General features: G+C 37.7%; 1 protein-coding gene across 1 annotated transcript in view; it reads left to right on the top strand.

The window, feature by feature from the left end:
* The window catches only part of TRMT11 (tRNA methyltransferase 11 homolog), a 58,772-nt gene that overhangs the window by 35,314 nt on the left and 2,417 nt on the right, over positions 1-21,041 (top strand). The window contains exon 12 of the mRNA XM_056125867.1: positions 5,272-5,392. Within this exon, the coding sequence (XP_055981842.1) occupies positions 5,272-5,392 (121 nt within the window). The remainder of the gene's footprint in view (positions 1-5,271; positions 5,393-21,041) is intronic.

Genomic DNA, 21,041 nt, shown 5'->3' with positions numbered 1-21,041 from the left:
ATTAATTTACTAAGCAAAGTCCAGTTACATGATCCAAGTTTTTAAAAAAATAAATCACATATGATAAAAGTCTTAAATCCTGGACTTTGTTTTTAATGTTTTAAGACATGACAAAAATAATTACTGCCTAAAAGCATGGTTATTTGTCAGAATTATCAGGTGATAACTGGAATGGGATTTTCTCAGTGTCACAATTTAAATTTTTATAAAAACCTACTAATGAGGTTCCTGCTGTTTTTCTTTCTCATGTCTAGCCCACTGGAGGCTGTTGGAATTTTTGCCTTAAGATCCTCTGTGCTCTCATCTTTTTACTTTGGTTTATTCTAACCCCATTGCTTGACTGTATCCTTTCTTCTTTCCTCAGATAGTGAAATACTAGTCATCTTTCAAAGCCTAGATTAATTTCTGTGTTTTTATTTCTATGACACTTTACTGCTCTTCTTAGCAGAATTAATCAAACCCTTCCTTTGTGCTTATTGTTGTTTATCTTAACCTCTTACTCATAAAGACTGGTCACATAAAGTTATTTGTCAGATATGAGTATTTGTAGGTAGTATTTATACTTCCAGCTCTTTACAACTTTATAGTGTACCTTTAGACAAAGTTGTGTTTGATGTTATTGGAGTTATTGAGTGATTATAGTTGTTTTTACCGATTTATATTTATTTTTTAAATGGTCATTACAAACAGATAATTTTCTTTTGTTTTTTTTAATTTTTATTACTGAACACCATGAGGTACAGTTGTAGACTTAAAAATTTTTGTGCTTGGGTTTCAGTTATGCAATGATCAAATACCCATCCCTCCACCAGTGCCCATTTTCCACCACCACTGATCCAGGATCCCTCTCACCCCCCATCTCCCCAATCCCACCCTGCCTCTGTGGCAGGGCATTCCCTTTTGTTCTCTCTCTTTTTTGGGTGCTGTGGTTTGCAAAAGAGGCATTGAGTGGCAGTCATGTTCCACCTGTAGTCTACTTTCAGCATGCATCTGCCATCCTGGGAGGATCCTCCCAACACCCTTTATTTGGTGCTCCCTTCTCTATCTGAGCTGCCTTTTCCCCTAGCTTGTGCGGCTGTCCTCCAAGCCATGGAGTGAACCTCCTGGTACTAATCTCGGCTATTCTTGGGTGTTAGTCTCCTATTTTGTTACTTTATGTTCCCCAGATGAATGCAATCTTTCTATGTCTTTCCCTCTCTTTCTGACTCATTTCGCTTAGCATGATACTTTTCATGTATTACCACTTGTATGTAAATTTCATGACTTCATCTTTTCTAACAGCTACATAGTACTCCATTGTGTAAATGTACCAAAGTTTCTTTAACCAATCATCTGTTCTCAGGCACTCAAGTTTTTTCCAGATTCTAGCGATTGTAAACAATGCTGCAATGAACAAACAAGTGCAGATGTCACTTCAACTATACTTTTTTGCCTCTCTGGGATATATTTCCAGGAGTGGTATTGCTGGGTCAAATGGGAGCTCAATTTCTAATTTTTTGAGAATCGTTATCCAAAAGGGCTGAACCAGTCGACATTCTCACCAGCAGTGAAGAAGGATCCCTTTCTCGCTACATCCACTCCAACACTGGTTGCTTTTGTTCTTTTGGATGTGAGCCAGTCTCTGTGGTGTGAAATGTTATCTCGTTTTGATCTGCATCTCTCTGATGATTAATGATGTAGAGCATTTTCTCATGTGTCTTTTTAGCCATTTGAATTTCTTTGAGAAAGTTTCTGTTCATTTTGTCGCCCCATTTTTTGATGGGGTTGGATGTTTTCTTCTGGAGTTCAACCAGTACCTTGTATATCCTTGATATCAACCCCTTTTCGGATGTGTATTGGGCAAATATCCTTTCTCATTCTGTAGACTGTCTTTATATTTTAGTCACTGTTTCTTTTGAGGTGCAGAAGATTCTTAGCTTAAGATAGTCCCGTTTGTCTATCTCTGTTTTCACTTGCTTGGCCAGTGGTGTGACATCTTTGAAGATACCATCTGCTTCGAAGTCATGGAGGGTTTTGCCAGCTTTGTCTTCAGTGTGCCTTATGGATTCTGGTCTGATGTTGAGGTCTTTAATCCATTTTGATCTTACTTTTGTACCTGGTCTTAGGCAGAGATTTGAGCCCTTTTTTTTTTTTTTTGCATGTAGCCATCCAGTTTTGCCAACACAATTTGTGAAAGAGGCTTTCCTTGATCAACTTCACATTTCTTGCTCCCTTATCAAAGATTAGATGATCATATGTTTGGGGGGAGATGTCAGTATGTTCAACCCTGTTCCATTGGCCTGCAACTCTGCCTTTGTTCCAGTACCATGCTGTTTTAATTATTACTGCTTTGTAGTAGAGTTTGAAATTAGGGAGGTTGATTCCTCCCAGTTTCTTTTTCCCAAGAATTGCTTTAGCTATTTGTGGGTGCTTGTTGTTCCATATGAATTTCAGGAGTACAGATAATTTTCTTGAAGGAAATAGAAATGGTTTCTTTGTGAAAGATGCCACATGTTAGAAATCTGATTGCTAATGCTTGTAATAAAAATGGTAAGTGCCTCAAAGCCTTATATAGGAATAAATTCTAATTGAAAAATACTTAGTTTTGTAATGGCTCAAAGCAATGAGGAGAACATTTTATTTCTTTATTTATGAAACAGGAAATGATTATTACTTAAATTCTTTTCAGTAAGTGTTTTAGTCAATGCAAATTTTTTTTCTTATTTTGTTGTTGTTGATTTTGGCTTTTAAGTCACATTCAGTAATGCTGAGGGCTCCACCTGGCTCTGTGCCACAGGTACTCCTGACAGGGCTTGGGGGGCCAAGTAGGTTGCTGGCAATTGCACCCAGGTTAGCCATGTGCAAGGCTAGTGCCTTATCTGCTGTGTTATCTCTCTGCCCCCAAAATTTGTCAAATGAGAGGTGAAATTCTAGTGACTTTTGGAGATAGCTTGATGCATAAAGAGTCACAGGAAAATGGGTGACTCTAATTGATTCATGGAAAAGTGAGGACCTTTGCACATAGGTTTTTGTTCTGTTTTTAATTTCATTGTTGTTTGGGTTAGATAGTTACATTTGTGCCAAAGTATATGATGGTGATGTATAAGTTACTGCTCTGATGTCAGAGTGCCCTTGATCTTGCACCAGTATCCCTCAGTTCTCCCCGGTTGTCATTATTTCCATTCCCCGTCCTCCAGGGTTTGGTAATCAGTATTGTAATTCAAGGTCAAAGTTTGTCATTGATAATTGTCTTTTTCCTTGTTTTGTCTCATTATATTGTGCAGCTTAGTGAGATTTTCCAGTATTTTTCCTTCTCTTTCTGATTTACTTGTTCCACGTTGCAGAGAATTCATCTTTTCTTAGAGCTGCATCGTATTCATATATATGTGTGTGTGTATGTATGTATATATTTATGTGTGTATTATACAGACACACATACATAAACACAAAGATAAAGTTGAAAAGATAATCTAAAACACTTGAATTAATTTTTGTGTTCTTAAGCTACATACCTAGGAACTTTATTTCAGCTCTTATGCATTATCTATGTCAGAAACATTAAAATTTTATTTTGTAATTTCAGATTATATTATAAATTTGGTTTTGGTTTTATTGTTATTGGAAGGATACAATTATAGTGGTTTTATATATAATTTATGTGTGCATATCAAGTCAGTTCTTCCAGGGAAGTAAAAATGTTTTCCTTTACAAAGGATATATTACTTAGCTAACAGACGCTTATTTCTGGTATTTACAAACCCGATTATGCAAACTTAAGGTCAACATTTATCTTCTCTCTGATACTACTTTAAAAATATTAGTCTTTCCATCACCATTTATGTTTGATTCCTGCATATCACAAATGTTTTTGTATGAGGACTCTAAATATGGTATAATTGATATAATTAAAGTATACTTCTCACTATAGTGACCATTCAAAAATTATTAGGTGAAGGTAAGATCTGAAACAGTCATGACTTATTGGAAAACCCTAAAGTAGGAGGCAGAGAATGACTTCAAGAAAATTCCTTCCACTGATAAGTAAGTGGAGTGCTTTCTGAATGGTAATTGATAAGTGGGTGATGAAGGTTTGGAGCATGTGGCCGAGGTTATGAGGGAGAGCTGGTTGAAGGTCAGACAGTTCTAAAAAGTCTGCAAGAGTGATGGTGGAGACTATGTTGATACAGGAGAATGGGCTATTGAGACCGTGGTCCTTTATGGGAAATATTAGTGAGCACCTTTCCCATTTGGTTAAAGCTTTTGTTTTTCTTTTCGGACCACCCCCAGCAGTACTCCTGGCTTACTTTTGGGTCACTCCTGGTTGTGCTTGGGACCACATATGTGGTACTGAAGAGCAAACCTGGGTTTGCAGTGTGAGGTGCAGGCATCTTTACACTGAAACTCTCTCTCTCTCCTTCCCCCCAACTTAAGGTCTTTAAAATTGCTCAGTTGTTTGCAGAGACTAAATATATAAATATTTAGACCTTTATAAATATGAAGGTTTGCTAAGGAAAAATAAAAACTGATAATCACAGTGTTCTTTATTGTACCTAAGTGAGCTCTCTGTCCTACAGTTGTTGATCATTTTACAACATAACTATTTCATGTTTATCACCTTTTTTTTTTTTTGGCCAGAATTTAACCTTGTCAGATGTTAGGTTTTCAATACACTTGACTGCTTACTTTTTGGGTGTAAAAAAAATCCTGTCATACATTGCTGAATGTACAACTGTAATTCTCACTGCTTAGTGTATTGACCTTGGTGTTATTTCAGAGTCACAGTGACTTGACAACATCCAGTCGTTCTTTTAGAGATAGTTTTGACTAGATTTGAATAATCCTACAAATGACTTTAGTTCTATATTATAGTTTTCAGAGATCTAAAGATGCTACTAGCATTTTTCAGGGACCTAGAAAAATGTCCAAGTGCATTGTATCACAGGGTTGTTGCAGCTAAATTTTTGTCTTATGCCATCTTGAGGAACCATTAGGAAATTTTTCTATTTCTGTGACTTAAATGTTTAGTAAAATACACTTGCATGGTCTCTTTCTCATTCTTCAGTTAAATGAATTAAACTGTTTTTTGGGGGGGATATGTAATACATAAAAAATACTTTGCTTTAAAATATAGAGATTGTCTAGGTTAATACTGTGACTGTTAGGATATTTGAAGTAAGATATTGTAGCCTGTCGTAAGATAAGTGTTACCGTCCTCATTGGAGTACCCCATCATATTCCTGGGTGGGGTGTCTGTGTGAGTATTCAAGACAGCTTTTCTTACTTTTCCTTTAGATACACTGAGGAGATGATACCTTGGCACCCTTGCCTGAAACTCATTAGCAATTGCGAGCAGAAGCTTTCTAGTCACACATCAAGGCGCTTGATAACAATGGAGAAGGTGAAAGAGTTTGAGGTAAATTACCCTAGTACTTTCAATTTCACTTCTGACAGAATCAAAAGTATATATTTTTTTGAAATAGTTCAGTGGAGTTTGAAAATGTTACATCTTTGTTTGTTTTTTAAATTTTATGTGGGAATTCAGAAAGAGGCTCCAGGTTTGTGGCATTTGGTGGGACCTGAAGGGTCTGAGTGAGATCTAGAGAAGTTAAACGAGGCCTAGAAATGAAAGTTGACAGTAACTTCCTAGGCCTTACTTGATATTATTGATGCTAAGTCAGTTATATAGCAGAGCATTCCTAAGCAGCTGTTATATAATTAGCAGTTGTCCAGTTATCATTTTTCTACAATCTTGATTATAGGCTCTGTGTATGCTGGAATGAATGTACTGCATTCATAACGAGTTGAGGGGCTAGAGAGGTAGTGCAGAGAGTAAGATACATGTCTTGCACACAGCTGACTGCAGTTTGATCCCCACAACTGCATGGTCTCCTAAGCATCACTGGTGCAGCTCTGAAGGCCCCTAGGCACTGCTAGTTTAGTAAATTCCGTAAAATACACTTGCATGGTCTCGTTCTATAGTTATAGTTAGTTATAGTCCCTGGAGGTCCAGCCAGCACCGCAGGGCCCAAGCCGCACTGTCTTCTTGGGGCTCTTGAGTGCATTGGGCCACTTCGCTCTTGTCAGAGCATCTCTGGGGGAGGCCTCTGGGCCTCCTGAGGAGGGCTTAGGAAGTTCCCCTGCTGCTCCACCAAAAACTAAGTTCAGCGACTTAGATAGAATAAAGTGAGTTGCTTAAAAAGAATCTTGGGGTGGAAAATGGGTGGCATTAATTTTTATAAAAGGTTGGAAGAAAAGTTAATGAAATCTGGGCTTCTATACCTATGTTGCTTTTTTTTTTTTTAATCTAGTCACTGTGGAATTCAAAAGGTACTCATGATTAGGTTTCAAGCACACAGTGTTTCAGCCACAGTTCCTTCACCAGTATTCACTTCCCTCCCCCAGTGACTTCCCTCCTCCCTCCATATTTGCTTCCTTCCCATCCTGCTTTTATGAGACCCACTGCTTTGAAACATACATTTTTGCAGTGTGATTTGCAGTGCTGTTGCTGATAGGGTTTCATACACAACACTTGACCACTTTTTATTTTCCTTTTTGGGTCACACCCAGCGATGCTCAGGGGTTACTCCTGGTTCACACACTCAGGAATTATCCTGGCGGTGCTCGGGTGACCAATTATCCTGGGATGCTGGGAATTGAAATAGAGTTTTGTAAGTTTTTTTTGTATAGGTCTTTTACCTCTTTAGGTAAGCTGCTGTTGAGATACTTGATTTTGTGAGGCATAATTGTGAATGGAAATTTTTTTTTTTAAATCTCTTTCTTCTCTTTCACTATTTGCATACAAAAAACCCCACAGACTTTTACATGTTTTGGAGCCTGCCTACATTGCTTTTTAATAGTTTCAAGTTTTTTTTTAAATTTTTTTTTAGAAGCACAAACGAAATATATTTGTAATTCTTGTGTCGGGCTGGAGCCATAGCACAGCGGGTAGGGCATTTGCCTTGCATACGGCTGACCCAGTTTGATTCCTCCGCCCCTCTCGGAGAGCCGGGCGAGCTACCGAGAGTATCTCGCCCACAGGGCAAAGCCTGGCAAGCTACCCGTGACATATTCAATATGCCAAACACAGTAATGACAAAGTCTCACAATGGAGCCGTTAACTGGGCCCAATCGAGCAAATCGATGAACAACGGGGAGGACAGTGCTATAGTGCTACAGATTCTGTCAAGTTAGGTACATATTTTTTGTGTTAAAGTGTTTTATTTACAAAGCATTTTTAGTTTTTCCTGCTTTTACCATTTCAGCTAACTATGGTCTTAGTCTGCTTGAGCTCCTGTGATGGAACTCTACAGATTCACTCTTAAATAATAGAATCTTACTTTCTCACGGTTCTGGAGGTTACAAGTCTGAGCTCAGCTGTCAGTACATTTATTTGACTTCTGATAAGATCTTTTCCTGAGTTGCAGACAGCTGTGCCTTCTCCCCCTTTCTTCTGTGCATACACCCTCCTGCTGTTTCTACCTAGGATTTTTTGGGAGGTCAAAGGGGTGGGGGATGTTAGTGATACTTGGGCAGGGTAGTTTGGGCCAACACTGTGGTGCATTGGGGCTATTCCTGGTGCTGGGCTCAGGAGTGACCCCTGGTGGTCAGAGGTAACCATTGCTGGCACCTGGGATCGTCCACCTGCCTTTGCTGCTTGCAAGGCAAAAGCCTCACTTCCTGTTCTCTGGCTCTAGCCTCCCTCCTCTTGTTATACCGTCCTGTTGGATTAGGGCCCTATTCTTTTGATCTCGTTTAATTTTCTCTCCGGAGTACTCTGTTTCCAAATATGTATATACTAAGTGTAGGGCTTCAGCGGACTACAGTGTCATAACACTTTCATACCAATATTACCAGCACACAACACATTGAAGAAGGGGTTTCTGTTGAATGTTAGGGTATGCTTTTCTTGTCTTACAGTTGGTTATTTATTTCTGATTTATATGTTTGTCTCATTGTATTTTGAAATAAGGCATTTGTAATTCAAATAAGAGTTTGTAATTTAGAAACCATGCCACTTAATGTAATTATTTGAGTTAATAGTAGCACTGCCTGTAGCACTGTCCTCCCGTTGTTCATCGATTTGCTTGAGCGGGCCCAGTGATGTCTCCTTTGTGAGACTTTGTCGTTACTGTGTTTGACATATTGAATATGTCACGGGTAGCTTGCCAGGCTTTGCCGTGCGGGCAAGATACTCTTGGTAGCTTGTCAGGCTCTCCAAGAGGGGCGGAGGAATCAAACCCAGGTTGGCCACGTACAAGGCAAAAGCTCTACCGGCTGTGCTATCGCTCCAGCCCGAGTTAATAATAATAGCAACGAAACTGTATATTCCAGGCACATGAGTTATGCACAGGGGAAAAAAAGAAATATTGTTGGTGAATTTTTGTAGTGTAAGTCTTGCTATTAGAAAGTAAAGTCTTTTGTGTTCTTTATTATGTGGCTCCATAAACAGCACCATGATGGTTATGATGGTTTGAAACCCTAATATTTAATGGAGCCGCATTATACATGAGTTACTTTTATTTTAATGGCAAAAAACTCATGGTGGACAATTTTATATTTTCTTTCCTCCCATTTAATTTAAGAAACTCTGGTGATTATTTTTTCCCTCCAGATTTATAGTCTTAGAAAAATTAGTAAATTAATTTGTCACTTAGAAGAAATAGAGAATGATCTGAGGAAGCCTGTAGGCATTTTTCTCCTGCATACAAGTAAGAGTACAAGGGCACTTACCTTAGATAATTTTAAGTGAATAAGGACTGTGTTAATTTTTAAAAAATCTTTTTGTTGTCATTAATTTCAAGTTATTTTGAAAACTAAGGGGAAAGTATTGGTTAACAGTTTTGTTGAAATGCTCTTCATTTTTGAGATGAAATTTAATCAGTGAGTTTTAACTAGTATATTTATTGTAACTGAAAATACTTTAGTAGTCATGTTAAATTAATCATGCTTCATTTTTTATTAATGACTTCATTTCTACTTTCTGTTTGTATGGAGAGGAATGTATATAATTACAGCAAGATCCCAGTCCTTAGTAATGCAAGTGATGACATAAAATTGTCAAACAGTTCTCATACAAGTCTAACAAATTATTCTTGGGTTTGTTCAGCATTGTTGATTTTGGCAATGGAAGGCTATTAATTTTAGATTTTTACACTTTTGTATATTGAATCTCTTCATTTTTCATTTGTCATTTGTTAGTTTTAACTTTGGTATAACTTTCGGCCCACTTCATATGTTGTTACTAAAGAGCTCCACCTTTCACACCTTTAAAATGTAAATACAGGTATAAGTGTAAGAACTGTCTAAAGAGTGAATATTTTGGGGCCGGAGTGATAGTACAATGGGTAAGGATCATATGCCTTCCACAGAGATGACTTGGGTTCATTCCTCAGCACCCCATGTGGTCCCCAAGCACCAGGAATAATTTCTGAGCAAAAAGTGCGTATTTTACATTATGTATCTTTACAGTATTAACTTTTTTAAAAAAAAACTTGCTTATTGAATATTAAAGTAATAAGAACTTTCTTGCTAACCATGCTTAAATTATGAAGATGACTAATAAGAGCTTGGATTTTGTTTTGTTTTGTTTTGTTTTTGGGTCATTATTTTCTGTTGCTATAGTATAAAAAGTAAAGTGAATGAAAGACAAATCTTTCATCTCCATTTGAAAAATCTTTCATCTCCATTTGACCAGATTATTTTTGCTCATTTTAGAGATAAGGAAGCTCTATTAGCCTATTTCTATGTAAATATGAAGTGACTGAGTTGAGGAGAAAACTACTTGTTTCTGAAATTTTTTTCCTCTCATTTTTTAAACCTTATTGCTTCTTTACCAAAACATTCTTCTGCTTTTAAAATTATTCTTGAGTGACATGGAACTTAAGTTTCTAAAAATCATTTTTCTTGTTTTGGGGTGGTGTTAGAATGTGACTTCTGTTACTTGAGCTCATTTTTCTTCATACAATTTATTGATGCTACTGTATGTAGTTCTGTGGTCATAGTGGTTACTCCTGTAAAAAATTTTTTTTATAGAAAATTCATAGAGGAAAAATTCTGATCTCTGAGGTTTTCCAGAACAGATCAGAATATGACAGTTTTAATCATTGTGTCCTCTGTGAAAGTTACCTAAGGTAGTCCTCTTTCTTTCATACTCGTGTATGAATAACTTTCGTAGCTCACTCAAGGACTTACGTAAATGCAAGCAATTTAATTTGTCATTGCAATAAACAAGCCACCCAGTACCCTGTTTGTTTGGTGACATTAACCTGGCATATGCCGTCCAGGTATTTAGGAAGTACTGAAGTATAGGTCAGTTTAATTTGGATGTTAACTTAGACTAACCTTACTAATATTTTACAAATTATCTGTCTTTTTTTTCCTTCCAGAGAGCCAGTACAGTTCAAATAATTTATAATAGGGGATATTGGGTGGTCACAGGGGCTGGTGATGAAAGTTAATGTGAATTTTTATTTTGGATTGAATGAAAGTAATATGAAGCTGTTGAATGTTTCATGAATCAGCATGGAAGGTAGCCAACACTGATTGATTTAATTATCGGATGAACAAATTTTGAGACAGTGGGGGTAGAAAGAACGATTAATTTTAAAACATGTTTTAAATGCACAAGGGAGAGATACTGAAGTAACTGAGAAATTGACTTATGGATGGCTTGAAGTGGAAGAAATTCGTCTTTGTGATAAGTAGTTTACAACTAAGAATGATAGTAAAGTAGTGTTACTAATTATAGACTGGTGTTTTGCTGAGAGAGTGGTTGTGCATTTTTCCATTAGGCATTATTCCTTAGCAAAATTGATGTCAGATTTGCTATTTGAATTAGAGGTAGTTTCTTGTGGTTGGCTTTTCTCTCTTGAGGGTTTTGTTTTTTTTTTGCCTTTGCCTTGCGAGGATGTTTTCCTTTTGATTAGAAAAATGAAAGATTGGAGATTATGTATAAAGTATTTCAGCCATACCACATGTCTGCTGGGAAAATAGATACTACTTCATTTATCACTGAGATTAATAAGACAGGTGGTGCTAAATAAGAACATGGTAATTGCATGGGAACTCAGTCAAGATCTTAATACAATATTTAATAAGGTAAAGGTAAAGGTAAAGGCCCTCCCGTTGATCGTCGATTTGCTCGAGCGGGCCCAGTAACGTCTCCATTGGAGACTTTGTTGTTACTGTGTCTGGCATATCGAATACTCTCGGTAGCTTGCCGGGCTCTCCGAGAGGGGCGGAGGAATCGAACTCGGGTCGGCCATGTTGGCCGCTTGTAAGGCGAACGCCCTACCGCTGTGCTATCGCTCCCCCCCCAAACGTGTAGAGAAGTATGCGTGTGTGTGCGCGTGCACGCGTGGGTAATTTACAGCAGAGACTCTTAGACTCTGTTTTAACTTAAGATGTTTGAAAAAAATGAAACTTGATGATTACCTAGTGTTGCTTGACTTTAGGTCTAGAAATCATAAACAGGTATTTCATTCCAGTGAATTGCTTTTACTGTTAATGGTACTTTTGTTTGAGATTAAGTCTTAGAGGGTTAACATTTAATGATTTTTCTTCATACATCTAATATTGTGCTCAGCATACATTTTTTTGTTAATGCTTGTAATGGCAGTTTTTTTTTTTTAGATTATTGCAATTTAGATAACCTGTTTGCAATAGTATTAACATCTGTTGTTTTAATGTCCACAATTACTTTATCTTACTATATTAAGATTAAATACTAAGATTAAGATTAACTACATTAAGATTAAAATACTGTATCTTACTGGTAGGGCATTTGCCTTACAAGCGGCCAACATGGCCGACCCGAGTTCGATTCCTCCGCCCCTCTCGGAGAGCCCGGCAAGCTACCGAGAGTATTCGATATGCCAGACACAGTAACAACAAAGTCTCCAATGGAGACGTTACTGGGCCCGCTCGAGCAAATCGACGATCAACGGGAGGGCCTTTACCTTTACCTTTACCTTTACTACATGCCCAGTTCCCTCAACCATCGTCCTTATGTTATTACTATTACTAACTACTTTTGGTCTATTTCATTATTTCTCCCCACTCTCTGTCTTCTGCTTGCTAATCTGTGTTTTGTAATCCAAACCAAGGTTTTTTGTCATTGTTTGGTACAATCTGTTCTCTTGTTTTATGTCTGTCTATACCACAGAAGAATGAAATGAGTGAGCAAATTATAGCTGTTTAAACTGCAAGATATCATCTTTTCTTACAGCTGCATAGTATTTTGTCATACATACATACATATATATGTGTATCAGCCATTCATCTGTATCATAACAACTTTAAATGATTATTTTTATTTTTGATATTCTTAGATCTTTAATCCAGTGCCCAGGGTTTGTTACCAATTGATGTCATTTGTACTCACCTTTTGTTTTTCTGTACAACACAGATGAGTGAGATCATCTGATACTTGTTGTCTTCCCTCTGGTTATTTCTCTCAACACGGTACCTTTTAGTTTCGTCCAAGTTGCTGCCACTATTGTAAACATATGACCTAAACTACAATGATTTGGAAAAAAAGAAATATGGAGAGTTGTGGGCACTTTGATGATGTAATGACTTTGTCTGTTAAAACTAAAAATGTTGAAACACTTGTATAACCGTGTTACCTGAACCACTACATTAATAAAAACACTCAAAAATTATTTCTTGTAAACAAAAAAAAAAGACAAAACGTATCCACTACCAGCTCCATAAGGGCATTGATAATTATTTTAGATACCTGAATTCTTCTTATTATGTTATTTGAATATAGCAGGATAAAGCACTTCTTTGAAAGTAGAGAATTGTCTGTGACCCAACTCCAATGTTCATACTCTCAAGCTATGATAGTAAACAGTCTTTAAATCCACTGATGCTGTAAACTTCTGCACAGGTCAGTTGCTGAATAAAAAGTCTGATCTGGGAGTTGAATGACTAAAGGAATAAGTTTATATGAGATACATAATTCTCTGGAGTTTCTTTTATGTTTCTTACATGACCGATTTACTCTACTTTGTAATCCTGTGACATTCCTACCTATCATGTAATTATTTAACTTAGAATTATCTTCTTAGGGCCGGAGCGATAGCATAGCCGGTAGAGCATTTGCCTTGAATGCGGCCGACCTGGGTTCGATTCCTCCGCCCCTCTCAGAGAGCCCAGCAAGCTACCGAGAGTATTCTGCCTGCACAGCAAAGCCTGGCAAGCTATCTGTGACATATTCGATATGCCAAACACAGTAACAACAAGTCTCACGATGGAGATATTAGTGGTGTCCGCTCAAGCAAATCGATGAACAACTGGAGGACAGTGCTACAGTACTACAGTGCTATAGAATTTATCTTCCTAGTGCTTTGCAGATTCAAAAGAGAGCATATCTTCATCTCATTCCATGATCTACCAAGAATTCATTGAAATAGTGTATTTATTATTGTTTGTTTTGGGGCACACCTGGAAGTTCTCAGGGCGTGTTACTTTTTTTTTTAATTTTTTTTCCCCTTTATTTTATTTTATTTTTTTTACAGTTGTAAATGCGTATTACTTTTTTGAAAAAAAATTTTTTTTTTTGATTCACCGTGAGGTATAGTAACAAAGCTTTCATGTTTGAGTTTTGATCATACAGTCCACAAACACCCATTCCTTCACCAGTGGACATTTTCCACCACCAAAATCCCCAGTCTGTCCTCCCTCCCCTCATTCCACACCTCTCCCTGCCTGTGTGGCAGACAATTTGCACAATACTTTCTTTCTCTGCAGCAAGTCGCTCAGATCCGAGCTTCGTTTGTGTGTCTCTGGATCTTGGCCATCTGGGAGCTTAAGTAGACGGTGGCCAGGTATGGCTTCATCTCATAGTCCCATCGAGGTTGGGGGAAGGAGCAAGGGCTTATTACTCTTGGCCCTGTAATCAGGGATCACTCTTGGTGGGGCTTGGAGGACCATATAGGGTGCTGGGGAATCAAACCCGTGTTCACAGCATGCAAGGCAAGCACCCTATTTACCGTACAATCTCTTTGACCCCAGTATATTTTATTTCAACTTTTTTTTGCCCTAAACAGGTATACAGTTTATTTTTATTTATTTAAAATTTGTATTTATTTTTTAGATGTATCAACAGTTAAAAAATATTTGTTTTATTTTCAAAAAGTATTATTTTATTAAGGCACCATGGGTTGCAAAGCTATTCGTGGTGTTTTGACACAGATTGTTCTATCACCAGACCTGCCACCATGAACCAACAGTTCTGCATGTTTAAAGCTTCCCAAGCTGCTAAACTATGAAAGTATAAACCTCCACAATGAATTATTTAGACTCTTAGAGTTACTGGTATCTATATCTTGTATCAGTGATTCTCAGGCACAAATACACAGTTTAATGAGAAAAGTGAATATCTATGTAGGGCTGGAGAGATAGCACAGTGAGTAAGATGCTTGCTTTCCATGTGACCGGCCTGGGTTTATCTCTAGAAGCCCGTGTGGTCCCTTGAGAACAGCCAGGAGTGACTCCTGAGTGAAAAACCAGGAGTAACTTCTGAGGATCTCCAGGTTTGGTTCCTTTTCTGACTAATCGACAAGCAAACAAAAACAGTAACTATTTATATATTCGTCTTCAAAATGAAGATTATACAATAACGAAGCACCCCAGTGCACCCACTTTTGTTACGATTTACCCCTTCACACTGTCCAAACACTGTCCTCCCGTTGTTCATCGATTTGCTCGAGTGGGCGCAGTGATGTCTCCATTTTGAGACTTGTTGTTACTGTGTTTGGCATATCCAATACGTCACGGGTAGTTCCTACCCCTTTGCCAGTGTAACTGCTAAGCTGACTTCCAAAGTTTCATTGCTTTGTAATATTATCACTGTAGGAATAATTACCAAGCAAACTGATTTTGCCTTTCATAGGTGGGTGGGGAGTTTGGGGCCACACCCAGTGGTACTCCATGCTTACTCCTGACTTTGCATTTAGGAATCACTCCTGCCAGGGCTCATGGTATTGTATGTGATGGCGGGAATCGAACCAAGGGAGGCTGCATGCCGAGTGAGCACTATATTGTCTCTCCAGCCCTTATCCAGTTTTGGTCTTTTAAGCGTTTATATTTTTAATTCAGTTTTAATGGCTTGTGATGAATTAAGAAAGCCACCTAGGAAATTAATAGAGTTATATTAATCTATTGTATTAATCTCTTTTAATTAATTAAGAGAGTTATATGCGTCTGTCTGTGAATGTTTTAGTCTTCTGTTCATCATTGGGTGTTTAGGAAGTACAATGACTCTCAGTTTTAATTAAATATTGGATGCATTAACTAATAAGTTGCCATTAAACTTTTCTGGTGTTGACTTTTTAATTGAAGCTAAATTTTGAATTTTATCATTACAGATTTAAGTAGAGAGCATAGGTGTCCTTAGCAGAAGTTCTATAGAATGAAGATCCATTATAGTCTTTTTCACAATAAGAAAGAAATGATGTGCCAAGTGCCAGGAGTCAGAGTTCAATTGTTAAATGTCATTCACTTTCAGAACTCGAGATAGGAAGATTTTAATGTATATTTAAGTACCTTAATAGAGGTAATTAACTTAATATTAAAGATATTAGTAACTTAATACTTTGCAAAGTAGTGAACACTTTTAGAGGATTTTATATAAAAGCCTAATTTAGGGATGAAGATTTCCCAGTCTTATTTTGTTCCCATTAAGAATAATCCTAAAGGTTTTTCTTAATAGTATTAGATGCCAGACTTTTGACCTGCTTGTCCTTGGTTTGAAAATGGCCTAGTGCTGTTTATAGTTGTATAACTTTAGCACAAGTGGTTTCTATAGCTACTGTCCAGTACCAGATGTCGGACAGTGGAAGCTTTGATAAGGGAAGCAGGATTTTTAAACAAAAGCCGGACATGGGTAATTACCCTGAAGCTGAACCAAGGCCCATTATGTTCAGTGGTGTCATTCGCATTTTATTTCACTCTCCTGATTATAAGATAGAAAATATACCTACTAGTTTTCTCTTCCATCTCTTTGCCCTCTTCCTTTCACCATCTAAAGAATATACATGGCAGCTTTAATCTGTTTTATGAACCCAGCAGTTTTTCTTGGGCAGAATTAGGTGACGGTTGCCATTTTGGTAGCTTTTACTCCCGATGTCAGCATCATTGGTTTTCATTTGTCATAGAATAAGTTTCATAAGCCATTTGTATTCAAGTGTTTGCAGTGAAACTGATGTCTTGTATAAACTGCTGTCACTTTGACAATATAAATGGCTATAGGTTAATACGAGTGAGGTAAAAGAAATTGTTATCTCTTTATCAGGAAACTCAGTGAGTAGAAGTGTAACTTAAATCTGACCTAGAGTTGAAATAGAAACCATTTGGTTTTCTCCCTTGTGAGACTAGAGTTTTTCAGTTTCATCCACAAACTGACACTTTCCAGGGGAAATTGCTTTGTTTTTAAACAAACCTTATAAATTAGTGATTATCTTTAAACGTTCTCACTGATTTTAGAAGTATCATAAAGGTACCTTGTCAGTAAATGGACATTCTGAGAAACGAATTTTGGCTTTTGTCAGAATGTGGGTAAGGGCGTGGTGTAAAAGTTGAGGCTGTAGAGTTAAGGAAGAGGATTAGTTTGGATTAGAGGGTATAATAGGGGCAAGGAATTTAAGCCCAATGACTACTGGGTTTTGTTTTGTTTTTTCTCATAAAGTAGTATTTAAGTTTTCCCAAAGAATGAATAAACATTATTGTAAGGTCTGAGGACAGGTCACACTGTGGAAAAGGTACTACAAGAAATGAGACAGAAAAGCACGCTCGAAGGTTTTTGCTTCATGCACTTTTATGTTTTTATGTTTTCTTTCTTTACGTGTCCCCGAGTTGGAAATCCTGGCTTTCTTCACTTAGTTTCTGGTTATGGAACCATTTAAATAAGATGTTGAAGCTAAATGGATAGATAATAAGGTAGAGAGTGGATAGATGGGCTAAATGGATAGACAATAAGGTAGATAGATAATGCTTAGAGAACTCATACAGTGGGAGACATGAACTCCTGCCACTTTTCAGTGCAGTGAGTCGTGTACTGTTGTGGTCAATGCAAGGTCTCACTAAAAGCACCAAAGGCACCTGTCTTGGACACGTTTCCTGTAGCAGAAGAAGGAGCCAGCACTTTAGGAGGTACAGAAAGGCTTGAATAGCATTGCAGTGGCATCAAGAAATCCTAGACAGTCAGCAGGACTGGAATACTAAGAACGTGGGGAAAGTGCAATTAGGGACTAGCTGGATAACCAAAGGATGCCCAGTGTTTAAGGTCTTCACTCCAGAGCTGGGGTTTGGTTCTGCAGTGATGGCAAGCCCGTGGGATGGGGAGAAGGTATGTTGGGAGAGTCGCAGAAGTTTGCGTTTTATGGAAGATCATCTTGGTTTTTATATGCAGGCAAGTCTGAATTGTGGAAAGATGCCTGAGAAATAAGCAGGGCTATCTTCCATGCTCTTGCAAAGTTGGTGAGGCTGTAATCTAAGAATTTGACATCGTAGAGGAGTAAAGGAATCTAGAATCCGGAGAGATGGCAGATAGGCAGGGCTTGGTGACTGGATCATCTGAATGATGGAGACAGGTGGTCTGGGTGACTTTCAGAAATCTGACTTGCATTAACTAAGTGGCTAGTGGTTCTTGCCTATGGTTTTATCTCCTGCCGAGGACGTGCTCTAGCTCTGGACTCCTGTAGTGTCATAAGGTTCCCCTGCTGCTGCAGTGTCTCCTAGTCCATTCTGGCACTGTTGCCAGATTATCTTTCAGAACTCAACAGATCATGAAACTCCCGTCCTGAAAAGTCATTGAATACAATTTTAAATTCTTCCTCTGTCCCTCTCAGAGAGCCCGGCAAACTGCCGAGAGTATTCCACCTGCCTGGCAAAGCCTGGCAAGCTACCTGTGATGAATTCAGTATGCCAAAAACAGTTAACAAGTCTCACAATGGGGATGTTACTGGTGCCCGCTTGAGCAAATGGATGAACAACGGGAGGACCGTGCTACAGTGCTACCTGTAGGCCAGCCTGATGTGCCCCTGGCTCTCTGATTTCTGTGCCCTTTCCTTTGGTCCCTGCAAGCCTAAGCTTTCCAGTTCTCAGGCTGCATCTGCCCCTTTTCCGAACCCTCCTCGCACTATTTCCTTTCTTGTGTTCTTTAGGGTGTTTTCTTCCCCTTTATTTCCCCAAGTTTAACTCATCCTTTTACACATCTCTCAGATAAATTTCACTTCCTTAGGAAAGCCTAAGGAAGTTTGCTCTGTTCACCCCATCTAAGTTGGTGTCTCTTTATATTCTTGTGAGCTCTTTTTTTCAATTCTAACCAGTTTCTGAGTTTGACCATTCTTTTTTTTTTTTTTTTTTGGCTTTTTGGGTCACCCAGTGTTGTGCGGGAATTAACTCCTGGCTCTGCACCTCAGGAATTGCTCCTGGTGGTGCTCAGGGGACCATTTTGGATGCTGGGACTCGAACCCGGGTTGGCCGCAGGCAAGGCGAACACCCTACCTGCTGTGCTATCGCTTCAGCCCTGACCATTTTTTAATGTCTGCCTCCCTCTAGCAAATAGGTAAGCTCTCTGAATTCAAAGATCTTAGTTGTCACTTAGTATGTAGTTGTGGAGTACTGTATAAAAATCAATATTGGAAAAATATTTTAATTTCATGTTATGTAAACTCTCATTTATCATAAGTAAAGCAAAAACTTGGTTGAATTATTATTACACCTTCCCTTTAATTGAATGAGACAATAAATTACAAATAACAACTGGGAAAAACGCTAGAAAGAAATTTGGATTTTTTTGCCTGAGTTACCAGTGAAGTTCTTTTCAACTTTCTTGGGTTTCTTTAAAATCTGAGTGGTTTGGATCATTGGTGGGTGGAGAATGGGCACTGGTGGAGGGATGGGTACTCGATCGTTGTATAGCTTGAAACCCAAGCACAAAAATTTGTAAGTCTACAACTGCACCTCGTGGCGTTTCACTAATAGAAAATTAAAATAAATAAATAAAATCTGAGTGGTTTATGACACTCAGAATGAGGAACACTCTTATAAGTATATTCTCACAGTATTATCTGGAGGGAGTGTCCTTCACTCCAGTTAAAGTCCCAATTTCAAATGTTACAGCAAAACATCCAATTCTGTTTGTTCTTGAGAAAGTTTTTAATTCTTTCTGGATTAAAGTTTGTCAGCTTGTAAGTGGTTGAAGTAGTTGTCTTTTCTGTTCCTTGTTGGTACTATTTTTAATGTAGTGCTCATTGTGAAAAAACAAAACACAAAACAAAAACAAAAAAACTTGCTGGGGTCAGAGAGCCAGAACATCAGATAGAGCACTTACTTTGCATATGGCTTATCAGGGTTTGATATTGTCCCCTGAGCACTGCCAGGAGTGACTCCTGAATGTAGAGCCAATCCCTCTGAACATCGCCAGTTAATGACCTGAAAACAAACATAACAGACAAAAATCTCTTGAACAATATAAAGTTTTGCCTTTTCTTTTTAAGAGTTATTTTAGACTTCATTTTGGATCTAGATGAAAATGATACACTTCAGGAGCTCCAGCATGAATTTTATATTTACCAGTAAACCCAGTGTATTTGTTTATTTGCATGTTCTTTTAAAATGAAACATTAGAAAGTTCTGTAATACATTTCTCTGTTCCAGCCAGAAGAGGGCAGTGTACCCATAAAAGTACACTACCAGTTCTAAGGGCTTCCTCTGATCTCTTTGGCAACTGTGTTAAAATTCCTTGAGTGGTTTATGTTTAGAATTAGTGGTACTGATAGGACAGGAAATTGGTTGGGTGGGACAGTGGTTAAAGGGATCCTGTCTAAAAGTTTAGATCTGAAATATGTGCTACCGTAATGTTGCTGTTCAGTGAGGAATGCCCTCTAAATGTCAAACTTTATTTTCAACTACCCACCAATCTACCATGTGGGAAATTAACTCTAACCATTTTTTTGGTATAACTTATACATATAAAAAAAGTGATGGAAAAGCAAGAGCTTTGAATTTTAAGTCTTGTCTAGGCTACAGTTTTGGCAATGGTACTTATTATCTATAACCCTTTCTAGATTATTCAAACTCTTTCAACTTCCCTTGCTACTCCGCAAAAGTTAGAGAGCAATGGGCTTGTGAAAATATGTAGAAAATTAAATAATTAGACTTAAAACACAGAAAAAAATTCAATAGTTCCTTTCTTGAATCAGAACTTATATAATTTTTGTAATATTTAAAATTGCCATATTTCTTTGGATGATAAAAATGACCTGAAAGTTACATATTTCCATTATACAGTTGTCTGTAGGGGGGTCCTGATTTTCCCACAGGAGTTCTAATTTCTGGTCATTAAAATGATGGCAAATAACAGTATAATCAACAACCTTAATATTTTATTCATATCTCCTTAACTATTTTGCTGCAGAATTTACTAGTATTTACAATATTCAGTAAAGAGTGGTTCATAATCTCTTATTCCGTAGTTTTCTCTTTTGGCGTGTCCTACTATGTATTTTTATTTTCCATTAAGTATTTATTGCTTCCTTAAAACTGATAGAATTTGAATTTTATGATACATAGATGGCATCATGACTGGAGTAGTAGACAAATTTGGAAGTGTTAGACAAAAGTCAAATCTTGGGACAAGTTTGAGTTATGGAGGGAAATCAGGCGTTGTGGTGCTTGAGAACTCTCTTCTCCTTTTAAGTGTACACTTTAGCCTTGGAGATACTGAATTGGAAAAAAAAAACCCTGATATTCTTGGATAAGATGGGCAGGGAATGTGCATAGAGGAGACTTGTGAAAAGGTGATGAAAAATATGTAGAGTTAAAAATCATCATTTCAAGTGTGAGACCTGGTAAACTAAAGATAGAGTGGAAGAAATATGGATAAAAGAGAACATTCCTTCAACATCTGAATACCAAATTTTGAATGCTGCAAGCAGTATGATTCATATAGAAGAAAGTATACCTTAAATGTGTATATGAGTTACATAAATTTATGATATGTGCATATATAATAGGTTTGTGAGCACATGGTGCCAGGGATGAACTCAGAT

Source organism: Sorex fumeus, unplaced genomic scaffold (genome assembly GCF_029834395.1).
Source record: "Sorex fumeus unplaced genomic scaffold, SorFum_2.1 ptg000061l, whole genome shotgun sequence".
NCBI lineage: Eukaryota > Metazoa > Chordata > Mammalia > Eulipotyphla > Soricidae > Sorex > Sorex fumeus.
Note: the sequence above shows the minus strand (reverse complement) of the source record. Positions and strands in the feature narration are given on the sequence as shown.